Here is an 18,396-nt window from a genome sequence, read left to right as displayed (position 1 = left end):
AAGCCTCTCTCATCGCAGTACTCATCTCAATATTCATTTAAATATTCAGAGATCTTGTGAACCCCAGAGGAAGAAGCCCAGGTTCCCAAACAGAAGATGTCGGGATCTCAGCAAATTTCCTCTCAACCCTCTCACCTCGAAGAGACAATTTTGAAGGGTTGGTCGAGGTGCCCGTAGAACACTCTCCTCACTGCTGCATCACACTGGAAAACCCCACCCATCCCTTTGGAGACCATCTCACTCTATTCCGCAGCACCTGGGAACGGATAATCTCTGACAAATGGGTGCTGGAGATCATCTGGGATGGATACTCCATCCATTTCTTCTCCTTTCTTCCTCCATAATGGTTTGTGGACGACTTTACTGGAAAAGGCCTAACAGAACTGTTTATGAACGTTTTGAATGAGAATAAAATAAAGCTTCAGGATGCTGCGGCCAAGGCTACAGCAGTGGTGTGAACCTGAGGGGAAGAAACAGTGGTGTCCAGGCAAGGATCCTTGCGCTGAATTCAAAACCCTTTTTGTGTGCCTTGTGGCTGCCATTCCCTCAACTTGGTTGTGTCAGATACAGTGTTGTCATCTTTAGAATCAGTATCTCTCTTCGGAGTACTGCAAAGTCTGGTTTTCAGCATCAGCTGTCAAGTGGAAGATCCTCATGGACAATATTACAAATCTGACTGTGAAGCCGCTAAGTGACACTTTCTGGGAGAGCCGACAGCATAAGGCCAGTGATGTACCAAATGACTGAGGTTTACAATGCCTTAATGGAACTGGTGCAGTTGAGTAAAGCTGAGGCCAGGATCTGACATGAGGCACAAAGCCTGGCAAACCAGATCATTGATTTCAAATTTCTGGTCTCAATTGTCATTTGGCACGATGTCCTGTTCCAAGAAAACGTAAGCAAGGCATTACAAACTCAGTCCATGGACATTGTGATGGCTACTACTTTGATAAGAAGCTGCCTTGCTTTCGTTGCGGTCTACAGAGACAACGGATTTGAAGGTGCCATCACTGCTGCCAAGGAAATGTGGAAAATTTAGGAGTTGAGCCTGTCTTCAAGGAAACTCATATTTATCAGAAGAAAAGACAATTTGGTTACGAGGGCAGAGATAAGGTGATGGTAAGCTCGGAAGAAAGATTCAAGAGGGAGTTTTTTTACTCACTCGTTGAAACTGCTTGAATGTCCATCGAAGAAAAGTTTGGACAAGTGAAGCCTCACGAAAATACCTGGGTTTTTTTGTAGCATCTCAATAAGCTGTTGGCAGACAGGAAAACACTCTTGAACAATTTATATGGACCTTTACCAGACCCTGAAACATGGGGAATATTTGGATGTCAGTGGTAAAGACCTCTGTCAAATTGGACATCTGCCACGTTTTGCAACACAGGAAGCACTCTCAACTTCAAGTTCTCCAATTCATTTATGATGCAGAGCTGAAAGACACTTTTCCTAATGTCTGGATAGCTTTAAGGAGTCATTTTATGCTGCTGGTCATAGTCGTGGGTGTTGAGCACTGTTCCCTGTAAGCTGTGCGCGTGTGTGCGTGCCCAGATCCTAAATCCTGCGCACAGAGTGAAACACTGCGTGCACAAAAATTTGCACAGAAGCAAAACAATTTGCACAGAAGAAATTTTTTTGCGCACACGGCCTATCAAAAATTAGAGGGAACATTGGTGGTCAGTGCAGTTTTTCAAAGCTCAGGCTCATTAAAATACATCTTTTATCAACAGTGGTTGATGAGAGACTGACATCACTTGCTGTTTTATCGCTTGAAAATGCCATTGGCCAGTCTTTGGATCTCTCTGACACTGTGCTTTCAGTTTGCGAGGGCAAAGGTGAAAAAAGCGACCTTCTGAACTAAAGGACTAGGATTAACATTCTAAGGCTGTCACTGTAACACTATTTAATACTGATCCACACAATATTGGTGCACAGTTCAATTTTTTGATGTTAATACATTTCAGTTATTCTTAAAATTTAAAAGTTTCTATAAGCTTAAAGGAAATGAATTTTTTTTATTTGCTTGTATGTGGCATGAGTAAATTCAAATTTATGGATCCTAGCATGCAAGTGTATTGTCTTATATGACAGGGATAAATCATGCACTTAAGTCGTGCATCAAAGTCATGAAATGGGCTACAAATGCAATAAAAAATAAGGTATTGAAAAGTTTAACAAGTGGAGGGGAGGGCGCTGAAGATACTCCTCTAGTGGGGTGCCATTTGGTCTAGGCCGGCCCTGAAGACACTTACAGGTGTTGTCATCTGGTGAAAAATATGAGACTTGATAGAGCTTGTAACCGCTGTCAGCTCTTCACTAAGAGAAGTGCAGCAGTTGCAATATATGCATCATAGGACTCATTAGTTATAAATTCTGCTTCTAGCCCTCTCTTGGTGAACTCAGTTGCCGAGTACTGTGCACCGGTGTGGACAAGAAGCTGCCATACTCAATTTGTGGATAGGCAGCTGAATAAGACCATGCAAATGATCATGGGAACTTTTACATCAGCACCTCTACCGTAGCTTTCAGTATTAGCAAACATTGAACCTTCAGCCACTGAGAGAGAGCTACAGCACAAGAACTTAACTGTGCCAAAGACTATCCAGAACTTCCCATCCAGCCAGGTAATGGATAATACCCCAACAATATCTGAAATCGCAAAAACCACTATAGATCACACATGACCATCTCATGTCTCTGGATCTGGCCAGGGAATGGCAAAGTGTCTGGGTCTCATTTACCATTCCAAACAAGCACATTATTACTGACTCAACAAGCCGCCCTCCCGTTTCAATCCTCTACCCAAACTTTAGATCACACTGAACCGCACCTGAACAAACCATAAAAGGTGCAGCTATCCTTGATACATAAGTGGAAAAGCAAAGACTCCCCTTTTTGTGACTGCAGAAAGTCCATCCAAATCATTGAACACCTCATAAGCAGATCAGACAAGCTTAGAATGTACCTTTTATGTGTTTGTCTTTACAAAAATCTGAGCTAGCTTGACCAAATTTGGGCAGATTTTCACAGAGGAGGAGGGACTTCAAAAGGCATATCTCTGACAGAAAGCCCAATCCCTGCTCTAAAGCATAGCAATGCTAGACCTTTCTTACGAAAAGCTCACTAGGTTTTGTTTTTTGCATGGACAAACAACATTTTCCCTCAGTCTTGTTCTCAGAAGCAGCTAAACCATTTTGGGTGAAATTTTCCAAAGAAATTGAGCTTGAGGCAGACACCCGATATGGAAATTATCAACCCAAATGGTTGGTTTTGCACTTCATAAGCAACTGAAAACAGAACTTAATAATAGGGGCTACCAGTCCCATCTCTAATTGTATGTGTAATTTGATATCCAGTTATATATAAATTAGGGCTGTCAGTCATGATTAACTCAAAACAAATTAACTCTATTAAAAATAAATTATGATTAATCACAGTTTTAATCGCAGTGTTAAACAATAAATAGAATGTCAATTTAAATTATAAATATTTTGGATGTTTTTGTATATTTTCAAATATATTGATTTCAGTTACAACACAGAATAAGTGTACAGTGCTCACTTTATAGTATTATTTTTTATTACAAATATTTGCCCTGTAAAAAGATAAACCAAAGAAATAGTATTTTTCAGTTCACCTCATACAGCTACTGTAGTGCAATCTCTTTATCATGAAAATGCAACTTAGAGGTTTTTTTACATAACCACACTAAAAAACAAACCTATGTAAAACTTTAGAGCTTACAAGTCCACTCAGTCCTACTTCTTGCTCAGCCAGTCTCTAAGACAAATGAGTTTGTTTACATTTATGAAAGATAATGCTGTTGTAGCTGGCAATGCAAGCTATTTATGTACCAGATATGCTAAACATTCATATGTCCCTTCGTGCTTCGGCTACCATTTCAGAGGACATACTTGTATGCCGATGATGCTTGTTTAAAAAAATGCAATAATTCAATTTGTGACTGAATTCCTTGGGGGAGAATTGTATGTCTTCTGCTCCATGGTTTTACCCACATTCTGCTATATATATGGTAGTCTCAGATGATGACCCAGCATATGTTGTTCAAGTTAAGAACATTTTCATTGCAGATCTGACAAAACATAAAGAAGGTACCAATGTGAGATTTCTAAAGATAGCAATAGCACTTGACCCAAGGTTTAAGAATCTGAAGTGCTTTCCAAAATCTGAGCGGGATGAGGCATGGAACATGCTATCGGAAGTCTTAAAAGAGCAACACTCCAATTTGGAAACTACAGAACATGAGCCACCAAAAAAAGAAAATGTTCTGTTGATGGTCGAAGTGTGAAGGGGCATACAAATGTTTAGCATACCTAACATGTAAATACCTTGCAATGCTGGCTACAACAGTGCCATGGCAATGTCTGTTCTCAGTTTCAGGTAACATTGTAAATAACAAGCCAGCAGCATCATCTCCTGTAAATGTAAACAAACTTGTTTATCTTAGCGATTGGCTGAACAAGAAGGAGGACTGAGCGGACTTGTAGGGTCTAAAATTTTACATTGTTTTATTTTTGAGTGAAATGATGTAACAAAAATTCTACATTTGTAAGTTGCACTTTCACGATAGAGATTGCACTACAGTAGTTGTATGAGATGAATTGAAAACTATTTGATTTCTCTTTTACAATGCAATTATTTGTAATCAAAAATAATATAAAGTGAGCACTGTACACTTTGCATTGTGTTGTAATTTAAATCAATATATTTGAAAATGTAGAAAAATTCAAAAATATTTAAATAAATGGTATTTTGTTTAATAGTGTGATTAAAGCTGTGATTAATCGTGATTATTTTTTAATTTTGCGATAAATCAGAATTTTTCAATTGTTGACAGCCCTAATATAAATAAAAACATAAAAAGAAATTGCACACATTATATTGTGTAATAATTTAAAAATATAAATCTACTCTGTCCTCCTCAAGAGTATCTTTGACTTCTGCATCTGCACTCTCCCCACTAATCCATCTCCCATTGGATTTATTTAACATTCCGAACTTCTACGTAGCTTCTGAAAGCTGAGTCTTTATAACGTTGATTTGCCAGAGAAACTTCACCCCTCACTTCCAAATGTGGGGCCCCATCACAGCAAATCTATAAATAAATAAAAATGCTTGTCCAAAGCTCAGGATTGTTGAAATCCAGAAATGGATAACAAAGGATATCCTGATAATGTATTCCACAATACACTTAGGAAAATTGGAGAGAGTTTTTCAGCTTTGGATAAATGTTTCATTTTGGATATGATATGCTGGTACATAGTTCCCATTGTTTTATTGAAAATACTATGCTGGTTGGTTTTTTGTTTTTGTTTTTTTCGACACACTTAATCCTGGCCTCTATCTAATCTGTAGATCTGCAAAGCCAGAGTCCAGCTGAAATACTAGGTTTGTTTCACCGGGGAGTAAAGCTTCAGGACTATAAAGGACCCTCACTCTTGCTTGCTTTAATTGCTGGGGAGGGGAGCATTTAAGAAGGCTGGGATTAGTACTGTGCAAATCCACTGGCCAAAACTTCCACATTTCAGACTGGAGGAGAAGGAAATGTATGCTGTTGCAGCTGACCACATCTGCTACTGCCCGATGGCTTGCAGTAGAAGTCATGCAGTGGATACAAACCAGCTACCTCAGGCATGTCCTGGAATTCAGTTTCTCCTCTGGTGCTTTCATTACACAGAGTTTGTAGCCCAGTCAATTATGTGCTCACTATCAGAGTTTCACTCATGGGAAATAGACATCGTAATGTATTTTGATTTTGTAAGTCATTGTCTTACAGGCAGGAAAATTTTCCTGCCAAAGTAGCCATACTGTATAGCATATGCTGATACATGTATACGTTTGGTTTTCAGAAGTCGATATATAGTGTTCAGTTTCTCTTCTCGACAGTAGAGAAAAATACAATTGAAGATAAAAACATCATTAGAAAGTTAGCTCTTACGAACAGTTATATGGCGGTATCACTTTTCCCTCTATTTAGGATGCAGAATTGCTCTGGTAACTACCCTTTGTCACATAGCATCTTCATTTTTATTTCCTGAAATGTGTAAATATCTTAAACTTAATATTAACTCAGTCTTTTTTGATTTGTTGCAGTGAGTTCCCCAATGGATGAGGTGCTGGCTTCCTTGAAGCGTGGTAGTTTTCACCTAAGAAAGGTTGAGCAGAGAAATCTCGCTCCTTTCCCCGATGAAGATGACAGCAATAACATCTTGGCACAGATAAGGAAAGGGGTGAAACTGAAGAAGGTGCAGAAAGATGTTCTGAGAGAGTCTTTTACAATTCTGCCTGACACTGACCCTTTAACACGTAGCATCCATGAAGCACTGCGAAGAATTAAGGAGGCATCACCTGAATCAGAAGATGAAGAGGAGAGTTTGACTTGCACAGACTGGGAAAATTAACCTGTAAATGTCCTACATTTTTAAAAATTAAATTTTATTTAGTTGACACTTTTTTAGGAATACCTGCTAAGCTTGGGCTAGAAAATCTAGGAGATTTAGGAGTGTGCCTAAATCATCCAATATATATAAACTGGTAAAAATGTGAATATCTAATCTGAACCACTGGCTTTTCAAAGGGAGTTAATTAAACTTATTATAAGGGAAACATATTTCTGGGTTGTTGCCAGAAATTTTTTTTGTAAACATTTTTTGCTAAACCAGTGACAAAAATTGTCCTCACGAAAAAGCTACACCTTAGTATATTGACGAGACTGTGCCTTATAAGATTGAAAAGGGTTTTCAGAAATAATAATGCAACAAAATCACTCTTGAATATACCCCTACATTTACTAATGTCAAATGGTTTCTAATTGCTTCTGATGTGTAAAAATCCAGTGTATTTCCCACTTGAAGCTAAATAATTACCAGTCAAAGATTAGTTCTGACTACTAAGCATATTGAAATCTTGTTGACTACCCTGTCTGTCTGTCTTTTTGGTGGCTGGCTTTTTGATAGTTTTCTTTCTGATCTGTGAACAGTCTGATTAGATTTCTAAACCATAAACAGTAAATATGCCACTATAATTTACACCTCTGCTATTCATAAAATATGCCACAAATTTCCAGGCACTGTAGTTAGATGTGATACAAGAACAGAACTTGGACTTAAGATAGCTAGTTTTAATGAGTTCAGAACAATGCAGAAATAGCCAAGGAATTTTAGTTTTCAAGACTGTGGTGGTAGTCAAAAGACACAGATTCTTCTGTGCTACTCCTGTGAACTGGACTGACAGAGTGCTGTATTTCTAGAGCAAATCTGCTGATAGAACATGGCCATATTTAAATATAAATAAAAGGTTCAAATAAACATATTTTTAAGTAAATAAAAATGTAAATCTAGATCAAGGAGAAAGGCACAAGGATCTGTAAAGAACTTATTTCAAAAACTTTCTAAGAAATGGACTCTCACAAGATGTATAGTGAGTTAAAGGGAATAAATAATACATATTGCATTCAAATTACATATAGTGGTAGCAAAAGACACCTCATTTGTATGTTAATAATTAAGCAGTAAGGCACTCCAGGGATTGAGAGCTTTTGGGACACTGCCACAGCTGGGAAATGACATTTAGTGCAAGTACCAAAGGTATTAAAAAGGGATGGTAGCCCAGCAAAATAAACAACCTGTAGTATTTCACTGTGATTACAAATCTTTATTAAAGCCAAGTTAATTTCCTATTCTAAATTTTTAAAAAGGAAAATAAACAGTTACCTGACACCTGCCTCAAAACTATTATTAACTTCATAATGATTGCAGGTTTGGGTCCCTAATGATTTCCTATGGCCATTGTTATAATCAAAAAAGATGATGTGGGCTGAATTGCTTTTTTAGTGTGTTTATTCTTCTGTCACTCTTCTTAGACATTTGACCAAACCTGTTTCAGTGATTTGGTTTTATGTAATAGTTTTGTAAGCCTAATTGTGTCTCTTTGAATCTTGTTTTCCTTTTGAGAAGAATACCCTTCAATACCTCAGGATACTGTAAACTGCTTTCCTCAGAATCCTTCCCTTTTTTTTTAATCTGAGGTATTGATAGGGCACCAGTTGCCATCATCTTTTGTAAGCTAACGTTATCTGAACCTTAAATACTCTCAACGTGAGAGTATACTATTATGGTCCTTTCCCTTTTTAAGGACACAATCCTGCCAAATGCTGAGTTTTCAACTTCTATTGAAATCAGTAAGTTGAAGATGCTTAGAATTTTATGGAATTTGGACTCTAAGTTCTGTAGAGATTTATACACACATTTGGCATTTGCATTCTACCCCCCTCCAAACTCTGTTATCATGAAAATACTTCAGTGGGGTGTAATTGTGTAACTGACAGTTTTTGGATAGATTTGTAATGGTTTGTGTTTAAAAACAAACAAACTTACAAAAACTAGGCTATGCTGAGGAATTGTATGAACTAATCTGATTTCATGAGCAATAGACTGAAACATATGTAACGCTATTTTGCTGAATTACTGTTTTCACAGACATGACCCTACTTGATTGAATGTATAAATTGGTTTAACAGAATTAATTACATAGTACTTTAAACAATGGTCTACTGCAGAAATTTCAGAGCATGTTTTGTAGTACAAGGAAATCAGTTTAATGCCAGGACCTGTTAAAAGGATGACAGTAAAATTAAAATTACATCTCTGATTAAAATTGCCTCTCTGGGGCAAAATACATTACAAGAAGGTATTTTATACTGCAAATGGGCATACATTGTGTACTGACAGATATTATAAAACAATCATCTTCACTTAAATCTGTATAAGCTAAATTTTATACTGTAATTAATATAGTACAAATAATACAGTAAAAAATAAACTTTAAGGCTAAATCTGAGCCCTGGTCTACACGGGGAGAGGTGGGGGGTGGGAATCGATGTAAGATACGCAGCTTCAGCTACGAGAATAGCATAGCTGAAGTCGATGTACCTAGATCGACTTACCTCGGTGTGTTCATGCTGGTGAATTGACTGCTGCCGCTCCCCCGTCAACTCCGCTTGCGCCTCTTGAGGCACTGGAGTTCCGAAGTCGACGGGAGAGAGCTCGGGGATTGATTTATCACGTCTAGACTAGACACAATAAATCGACCCCCGATACATCTGTCGCTACCCGCTGATCCAGTGGGTAGCGTAGACCTACCCTCATACTTTCTCTATTTCAAACATAAAAACTATATTTAAATTAATACAGTACATGGTAAAGAAAAGAATTAACTAAAAGGGAAAATAAGCAATGAATGAATGACTAACAGTTTAAGGGATTTCCCTTTATAACTGCACTCTGAGGATAAAACAATTTTAAAAGAATCACCTTCACTAAAAAAAAAAAATTCGGTCCGTGATAAATTGGAATGAAATCTGAGCTGACTAGGTAGAAAGGTGTCCCTTTGGTTGATCTTGGGTATGTCTATAATATAAGGAAGATGGTAAAATCGTTTGTGAATGCTTTGTTTCCTCTAATACGGATAACTTAGTTATAACTCCAAATAGCAGTAAAGATTTGGGGCGAAAAAAGTATAGTGGATGTGTAACAATTAGAACTGTCGATTTAATCACAGTTAACTCATGCGATTAACTCAAAAAAAGTAATCTCGATTAATCACACTGTTAAACAATAGAATACTAATTGAAATTTATTAAATATTTTTGGATGTTTTTCTACATTTCTACAACACAAATATATTGATTTCAGTTACACCACAAAATACAAAGTGTACAGTGCCCACTTTATATTATTTGTATTACAAATACTTGCATTGTAAAAATGAAACAAAAGAAATAGTATTTTTCAGTTCACCTCATACAAGTACTGTAGCGCAATCTCTTTATCATGAAAGTGCAACTTACAAATGTAGGGGTTTTTGTTACATAACTGCACCCAGAAACAAAACAATGTAAAACTCTAGAGCCTACAAGTCCACGTAGTCCCACTTCTCGTTCACATGGCACTGTTATAGCTGGCATCGCAAGATATTTACATGCCAGATGCGCTAAAGATTCATATGCCTCTTCATGCTCTGGCCATCGTTCCAGCGGACATGCTTCCATGTTGATGCTTGTTTTAAAAAAAAAAAAAGTGTTAATTAAATTTGTGACACAGTTCTCCCCCAAGGAATTCAATGTCTTCTGCTCCATGGTTTTACCCACATTCTGCCATATATTTCATGTTATATCAGTCTCGGATGATGACCCAGCACATGTTCTTCATTTTAAGAACGCTTTCACTGCAAATTTGACAAAATGCAAAGAAGATACCAATGTGAAATTTCTAAATATAGCTACAGCACTTGGCCCAAGATTTAAGAATCTGAAGTGCCTTCCAAAATCTGAGAGGAACGAGGTGTGGAGCATGCTTTCAGAAGTCTTAAGAGCCACACTGATGCGGAACTACAGAATCCAAACCACCAAAAAATAAAATCAACCTTCTGCTGATTCCATCTGACTTGGATGATGAAAATGAACATGCAGTGGTCCACACTGCTTTGGATGGTTATCATACAGAACCCGTCATCAGCATAGACGCATGTCCTCTGGAATAATGGTTGAAGCATCAAGGGACATATGAATCTTTGGCGCATCTGGCATGTAAATACCTTGCAATGCTTGGTTACCTTGGCCAAAACAGTGCCATGCAAACACTTGTTCTCGCTTGCAGGTGACATTGTAAACAAGAAGCAGGCAGCATTATCTTCTGCAAATGTAAATTAAGTTGTTTGAGTGATTGGCTGAACAAGAAGTAGGACTGATTGGACTTGTAGGGTGTAAGTTCAACTTTCATCATAGAGATTGCACTACAGTACTTGTATTAGGTGAATTGAAAAATACTATTTTTTGTTTTTTATGGTGCAGATATTTGTAATAAAATGCATATAAATTGAGCACTGTAAACTTTGTATTCTGTGTTGTAATTGAAATCAATATATTTGTAAATGTCAAAAACATCCACAAATATTTAAATAAATGGTATTCTATTATTAACAGTGTGATTAATCACGATTAATTTTTTTAATCGCTTGACAGCCCTAGTAACAATGTTTTATAAGTACTTCATAGGGTGCTCTGTGTAATATATATCGATCCTAATTTATTACTCATATAGAGTCTTAAAAATGCATGTGTTTTCAAACAAAGGCTAAGTCCTTATCCCAAGGAGCTTATAAAATAGGGTATGATAAAAAATAAGGGTGAATTATTTGGGAGCTATGGAGAAGGTGGCATGAAAGGAGTATTCCTTTTTTTCTTGAATTTTGAGGGAAAACTAGCATTTATACAAGTTTTAAAAGAGGAAGCATGTGAACTGTAAAACTGAGAATTTAAAGTGGAATGTTTGGTTTCTCTGCCAGTTTTAAAATGTAGTGTTAATCTCAGACTAACTCACTAAGAGAAGAATTGAAACTTCCATTTCTTATTCATATTTTCTTTGTCTTTGTCTTCAAATAATTACCTGTTTCTATGACCTTAAATCACAAAAACTATCCCTTTAAAAAAAAAAAAGTCCCCCTTGCACTTTCTGAAGCACTTAATTTATACTTCCTTGAATAGAGTATAATCCTCTGTTAATTGTACGCTTATGCCATAATGAAAGGCAAAAGTGGAATATCGATGCACTATTTTAAGCATTTTAGCAACCCTTGTATACTTTCACAAGAACTTATTTTAGAAGTTCTATAGATGAGATTGTAATCTGAAAAATAGTTATAAATATACAGAATGAAACAACACATGAAAGATTAAATCTGGTCTGTCACAGAGGTTCCAACTACCTGTTATGTGAGTTAGCTTCTGAAACTAAATTTTTTCCATTGATGTCTTCCCTATAACTTCTAAATCTCACAAAACAATACATGAGTCAGCTGCATTCATTTGAATCACTACCAGAAGATGTAGTGGCACACAGAAAATTGTTGATGCTCAGAAAATAGCCAGTTGGAAGTTTTAGATCCTTTATACTTTTAAAATTGCATAGTCTCTGTTAAAGAAGTTTGTTTTGACTTCAGTCATCAGTCAAATGCTGTAATAACATAAGAGCCCAGATTCTCAGCTGAGACCAAGGAATGCCCAGAGCAATACAGGGAAGAGATGACTATAAGATTTTTCTAGATACTTTGATTTTGGGCCAGCTATGTGACAGTGAAGTCCCCTTAGCAATTTAGAGAAGCCTGAGGGTGCTCTAACTTGTATTGGCTGCTAATAACCCCAAGAGGGCACAATGAAGGCCTGATTGTTCCCCATACACTGGTTGCTGGGATTGGTAGGAGCCACTGTGATGGCTCTAAAACACTGGAATTAGTGAGAATCTAAGGGTTTAGAAATGCTGCGATTAAATTATGTTTTTCAGTTATTCTTAGTTTTGTTTTTTTACACAGGGGACTAGCAACCACTGAAGCAAGGAAAAAAACAACAACAAAAAATATCCCACAACTGGAGATCAATCTTCCTCTTCATTTCAGAAAATTCAAAGCCAGCAATTTGGACCATCAGCTGCATAGTAAAAAAAAGGCTTCCTTTGGCAAATGATTGAGTATGTGAAAAAACGTGAAACACTGATTTTTTTCAGATTATTTTTTTATTCATTCCACAAGTGCAAGGTTGGACAAAAAGCTAAGTTGTTTAATTATGCATTTTATATAACTGTAATGAGAAAAGGGTCTTCAGGATGTTTTCTCAATTCTTTACGCACTTTTTACATTTGTGTTGGTATATATGGCCAGTTAAGTGAGGGAATATTTTAAGTGGGAAGAATGCTGCATTGATAAAGCTACCGGGGGATGCAGTTAAAACATGAGAACAGCTATGAAACCTACTTTTCAGTGCACTGAAAATATCATCTGCTTGAAAAACAAATTTAATAGCTGTTCCTCAATAGCTAAAATTCAGATAGAGATGCAAGATCTCTTTAGTTATTCTTTTCACTGCAAAGAAATGTGATAGTATGAAAAATAAGAACAACAAATGATTGTACAGTCTGAGTACCATAACAGTGGAATACATGTATTTAAGAACGTATGTGTTTACAATATGGTACACTTAACATGGCATATTACAGCACCTTTTTAGAAGGTCAGATATAATCTTACACCCTACATTTTAAAAGTAGATTTTTCCATGCTCTTTTAAACAGTAATATTTAGGTGAGATGAACTGAGTTAATAGTTATGCCATACATACAAACTTGTTATAAGAAGCAATATTTTGTAATTTGATAATACTTAAAATTATTTTTCTCTGTTAGCTTGACCTGTTCTTGTTTGATTACTGTAAGTAACCTTCTTTACTTTCTTATTTAAGGAGAATGCAGGACTTAAACATATTAACACCAGTTAAGAAAGTTATGCTTCTCTGTTAATTTAGTATTTCCTTTAGTAGCTACAAAAAATTGTACATCATACCCAACAGCCTGTTTGGCTGAAAACTACACTTTATTGCTCGCTGTATGTGGCTCTAAAGGAGGGGAGGGTACAGTTTTCAATACAGTGAGAATTTAAAAAAGAAATAATCCTAATCTGCATGACTAATAGCTGCGGGCAGCTAGTTTTATAATACCAGATTACTTAAAAGTACATCTTATACAGAGTTATAGGTAATCTTGTACCATGTTAAAGGCTCCATGTAATGTTTGTTTGTTGAGAAATGCTCAAATTATATGAAAGTCTTGACCAGCGTTTTATTTGTATTAAAATTTTATGTACTGTTTGAGAGACACGCCACCCCTTTCCTTTTACAAAATTTATATTTGTGTTCAGTATTCATTTTATGAAGGACAAATTACTGTACTCATTTTCATTTAGAAGCAGATTCATGAATTGCTATTGTTGTGTAATGGAGTACATATTCTTCTTAAACTTTTATAACAGTTCTTCTTAAAATAGTTGTGGGAGCAAGAATATTTACCTTGGCAATAGGTTATATAACCAAAATGAACCTCAGATCTTGGAACATTTAGGCTGTTTTACAATGATTGTCCTGAATAATAAAGATCTGTCATGTTTTGAAAGATAATTTGCCACTCTATACTTGGCATTGATAGGCATTTTTCTTGATTTTTTTTTTTTTGCCCTACTTATAATGTTTAGTGAAACATTTTCATTTTCAAAAGGAATGCTTATGAGCAGCATTTTTCAGAAATGATACCAATTTTGCTCCAGGTATCAGCTTTTGGGGCAGCATCTTTCTTGGACAGAGCATCAGTTCTATGACGCATCCATCATTAGCTTGTCAAGGACCTGACAACCTAAGTTCTTCCCAGTTTATTTCTATGGTTTTATATCTAACTAATATTTCAAAATTTATCATGTGTAATCATTTAGCATAAATCAAAAGTGTAAGTAGTTTGTGTGCCTATGGTGTCCATATTCCAGATTACAGCCCGACCCGCCGGGGCTTTCCCTGAACAAACGGCGGCCCTAGTTTGAGAACCACTGGTGTATATGAAGCTGAGTGCTAGACCAACAGCAATGGTGGGACATCAACTATGTCTAGTTTTTCTTGCTGCAAGAAACAAAACTGCAGGTTGGACAGTGTGCGTAAAACACTGGCAAAACTTTTGAGTTTGGGGGGGGGTGAATAGTGTAATTTGAAAAACAGGAATAACGTTCCTTCCCCTTGCACTAAATTTATTTTCCACAAATTTATCACTATACAGGGAGATGTTTAAATAGCTCTGTACTGTATTGTACTACAGAGTTCTCAGGTTTATCTACATATGATTTGTCAACTTTGCCTTGAAAACTTGTTCATGATTAAAAGTAAACCTGTCCTTGATACATTTCTATTTAGTTAAAATATTAGATTCCTGACTGAGTCTGTATACATTGCTTATTCATAGGAATATCATGTTTTATGCACATGCACATAAAAGATGGCTGCTGTGCTGAGCATAATAGTTTATATCAAATTCAAACTGCAACTTTAAAATGGAAAGATGGTGTGTGTTATCTACAGAATATTAAAAATCAGATTTTAATCTAAAGTAGTTACTGGTTGTCACAAAAAGAAAAGGAGTACTTGTGCGGCTGCTACTCTGAAACCTGTGGTTGTCACAGTTTCAAACAGTTCTTCAATTTAATAGCCATTTACAATTCCATGCATAAAAATACTCCCAGTGCTTTTAGATAATGATTTATACTGGTATTGCAAAAGAAGTTATATGGGGAAAGTCCAACTACTTTCACAAGAGTTAGAGAAATTATGACAATCCTTGTTAGTTTGGCACATCTGTAACTGACAGTAAGTTTATTGAATAGCTCTGCACTTGAGAGACCATGGCAAACATCACTATGGGGATAGCATTAATACTTACATGTGTACAAGAGGAAAAAAAGCTTTCACATAAAATGATCACTAGAGATTTTCAGTATTTGCTCCTCATGGATGCACTACATCAATTTCGCTGAATTGTTCTTTTTCTAGCCACTGATCTTCAAGTATTTCTCCTCTTTTGCACATTCTACATTCCAGGAAAACTTGCTTGTTTATTCAAAATAGAGAAGTTTGGTAGTGAAATGGGTTCACTGAGGTAAGGAATTGGAATTTCCCAATCTGAAATGCATATAAATTCAGGAAGCATGAGTATATACTGTACTTTGGGGACTGAGAATTTATCTGTGAGAAAAAGGAATTAAAACAGTTTATTTCGATTAAAGCAACCAAAAATGAAAGGTAAACAATAGTCTTTTGATCAGGAATGGGATTAGCATTTATTTGAATTTCTGTACCTCCCTCATTGTGGTCCCAAAATCCATTAAAAATTACTAACATTCTTATTTTATTCACTTTTGCGTATTATGTTTGCATATTTTGAGTGGGATTTAGTTTTTAAGCATAGATGAAAGTTTTGTTTCTCTCTTAAATGTTACTTTTAAGATTTCTTTAAAAAGTTTAGCAGCCTGTATTCTACAACATGTAGCTGTAAAATAAGTAAACTTGATCAGATATTGTGGTGTTCAATTGCTGCATCAGGGACTTTGGGTTCAATAGACTTCATCAGATTCTTTGTAAAGAATCACTTTGCCTTTCAGCATTATGTTCTGTAAAGTCAAAAATCTTCAAACTATGAGCAGTTCTTTATTGAAATGCAACCAATTGAGACGAGGAAGCAGAAACTTCCATTAGTTAATGTTCTCTTCTATTTCCTTTGTTGCACTGAATTTAAAGACTGTAACTGTAAATTAAGGTTACTTGCAGTTTAAGCAGATGTTTAATACTTATGTACTTACTTTACCTGTGTTATTTCTGGTAATGATCCCATAAGCATGAAGCAAGATACTATGTATAATGTTAGAGAATCAATATGCTACAGCCAAGCAAGGCTTATTGTAAAGAGAAGCAGTAAGAGCTGGAAGTATCTTACTGAGAGAGCATGTTGCATTTGCTGAATGCTGTTGGAGTATATAGGAAAGTAGGTTCATTCTAAAAAGTGCTCTTTGGTATAGTGAAGCACATTGACCTATAATGCTATCTAATGCTGTGTAAAATACAGCAGTGGCTGTTTTTATCCTATAAATATACTGTAATTTAAAATTTTCCTACAAAATGAATTTATATTTAATTGCTACCTAAAACATCATGTATTAAAGGTTAGAATTTTTAGGAGGGGGCTGGGTATGCCAATGTATTTTGGGGAGGGGGGGTGTTATTGTGTGTATTATTCTTTGCACTGCCCATTCAGTTATAACTTCGTCCAAAATTCCTGGCTTTGACCATGGTGAATCTGCAACTTGGGATTTACATAGCTTTATTGTAATTCACATCTCCTAAAACCTGTGTCCTTGGGCCTTAGAATGTTACCAAAATGGTCTTCCTTCCCTTCCCCTATGTGGATTCTCAGATATCTTTAAATATGGACCATGACCAATTTGTGACTTTATTGGACCTATAATTATGTGAATGAGGAAAGACTGCCTACAGCTGATAGAAAAGACCAAGCTGGGGGTGTCTGTTAAAAGAAAAACCTTGACTGGACACATGTTGCTCGTTTATTATCTCAGTGGGTAGGGCCCCAAACTAATATGAAGCACAGCATCAAGTTTTTAAATAATTCATCATGGCTTTTATTTAAGTTGTGCTTGGTAATTCAAAGGTTCCACAGTAATTAATTTACCGATAGAGTGGCTTGATTTTCAAGTCTTCACATCCATTGGAAGATACTTTTCACCCTCATGAATTGTGGAGAGGTATGTGATTAGAGACAGACTCACTGTGACCTCTCCATACATGTTTCTGTGGTTGCTGCCTACTTTACAAGTTATCTTATGTACTTCTAAGTGCAGAGCCACAAAGTTAGTGAAATGCAGAAAGCTGCAGATTTGCATGAATAAAGGGTTAATAAAACTGACACTTTCTAACTTGGTTGAATAAATAAGAAATAATCAAATGGAAAACTGATTCACCATCCACTAGCTTTGTACAATATTATGAATAGAATCAAACACTAGCACATTGTGCTTGGCTTTAAGAAAGTCTTTAACACAATTATATTTAAACGGACATTTTAAATGCACATTGTATTATAAAACTATTCCTGCAAATTTACAATACCTAATAATGCTCAGTGTTCTAAAGTATTAAGCAACAAGTGTAAAAAATAAAAACTAAGTGAGCATTTCTAGCAATACCTGAAAACTAAAAAGAAAAAAAATATTGGTTTGACTGTTTGCCTTTTGCTCTCTTTCTTTAGTTATTCTGTGTATTTCATGTTTTTACTATCATGACTTCAAAGTTAAACCTGTACACAAAGTACCAAATCACCTTTTTCTTGTACATGCGATGTAACAACATACTCACAATTTTGGTGCTTAAAAATGATTTTTTTCTTTAATAAAGGATATTTATTTGAACACTTGTTTGATCTGAGATTGTATCTCCTCCACTTTTTAAAACAAACAACACCGTTTAGTTCCCAAGATGATGATTATTTTTATGTACCCTTAGCCTTCCATTTCTATAGCATTCTTAACTGCTGATGGCAAAATTTAACACTTAGAAGTGCCTAACTTCAGCACAGGTGTATGTCAGGCTGCTGAAATGCTAAAGTCCTGAATGTTTGTATTATCATTACACTGTTGCATCAGCGGATAATTATTAATGGTTGGTAAAGAGACACTGAAAAATTCTGCATTTATTTATACATCCATTTATGGAACTAGGTAGCATCTACATCTTATTGTGGAACCAGAACAAGCCTCCAGCTGCAATTTACATGGTTTAAAAAGACCTGAGTTAGAATTAAAATAGACTCAAATACAAAAATAAGGTTTTAGGATTTCTATAGAGTTTGCCTTTGCTTATTGGAATATGTACAATATAATCTTCCAGAAACAACTAAGAAACCAGATAAGTCTGTATTATGAGTATGGACTGCCTACCTATCACTAATG

At 35.9% G+C, this 18,396-nt stretch overlaps 1 protein-coding gene across 2 annotated transcripts in view; it reads left to right on the top strand.

Annotated features, from left to right (window-relative positions):
• Positions 1-17,856, top strand: part of JMY (junction mediating and regulatory protein, p53 cofactor) — a 143,039-nt gene extending 125,183 nt beyond the window's left edge. Inside the window, exons 10-11 of one of the 2 annotated variants that reach the window (XM_038401940.2) lie at positions 6,115-6,425; positions 12,388-17,856. In XM_038401940.2, the coding sequence (XP_038257868.1) occupies positions 6,115-6,422 (308 nt within the window). In that variant the 3' untranslated portion in view covers positions 6,423-6,425; positions 12,388-17,856. Of the gene's footprint in view, positions 1-49; positions 249-6,114; positions 6,426-12,387 lie in introns of those variants that run through there. The other variant, XM_043514636.1, reaches the window with a different exon arrangement.
• The last annotated feature ends 540 nt before the right edge of the window (positions 17,857-18,396 follow it).

This window comes from Dermochelys coriacea, chromosome 5 (genome assembly GCF_009764565.3).
Source record: "Dermochelys coriacea isolate rDerCor1 chromosome 5, rDerCor1.pri.v4, whole genome shotgun sequence".
NCBI lineage: Eukaryota > Metazoa > Chordata > Testudines > Dermochelyidae > Dermochelys > Dermochelys coriacea.
Note: the sequence above shows the minus strand (reverse complement) of the source record. Positions and strands in the feature narration are given on the sequence as shown.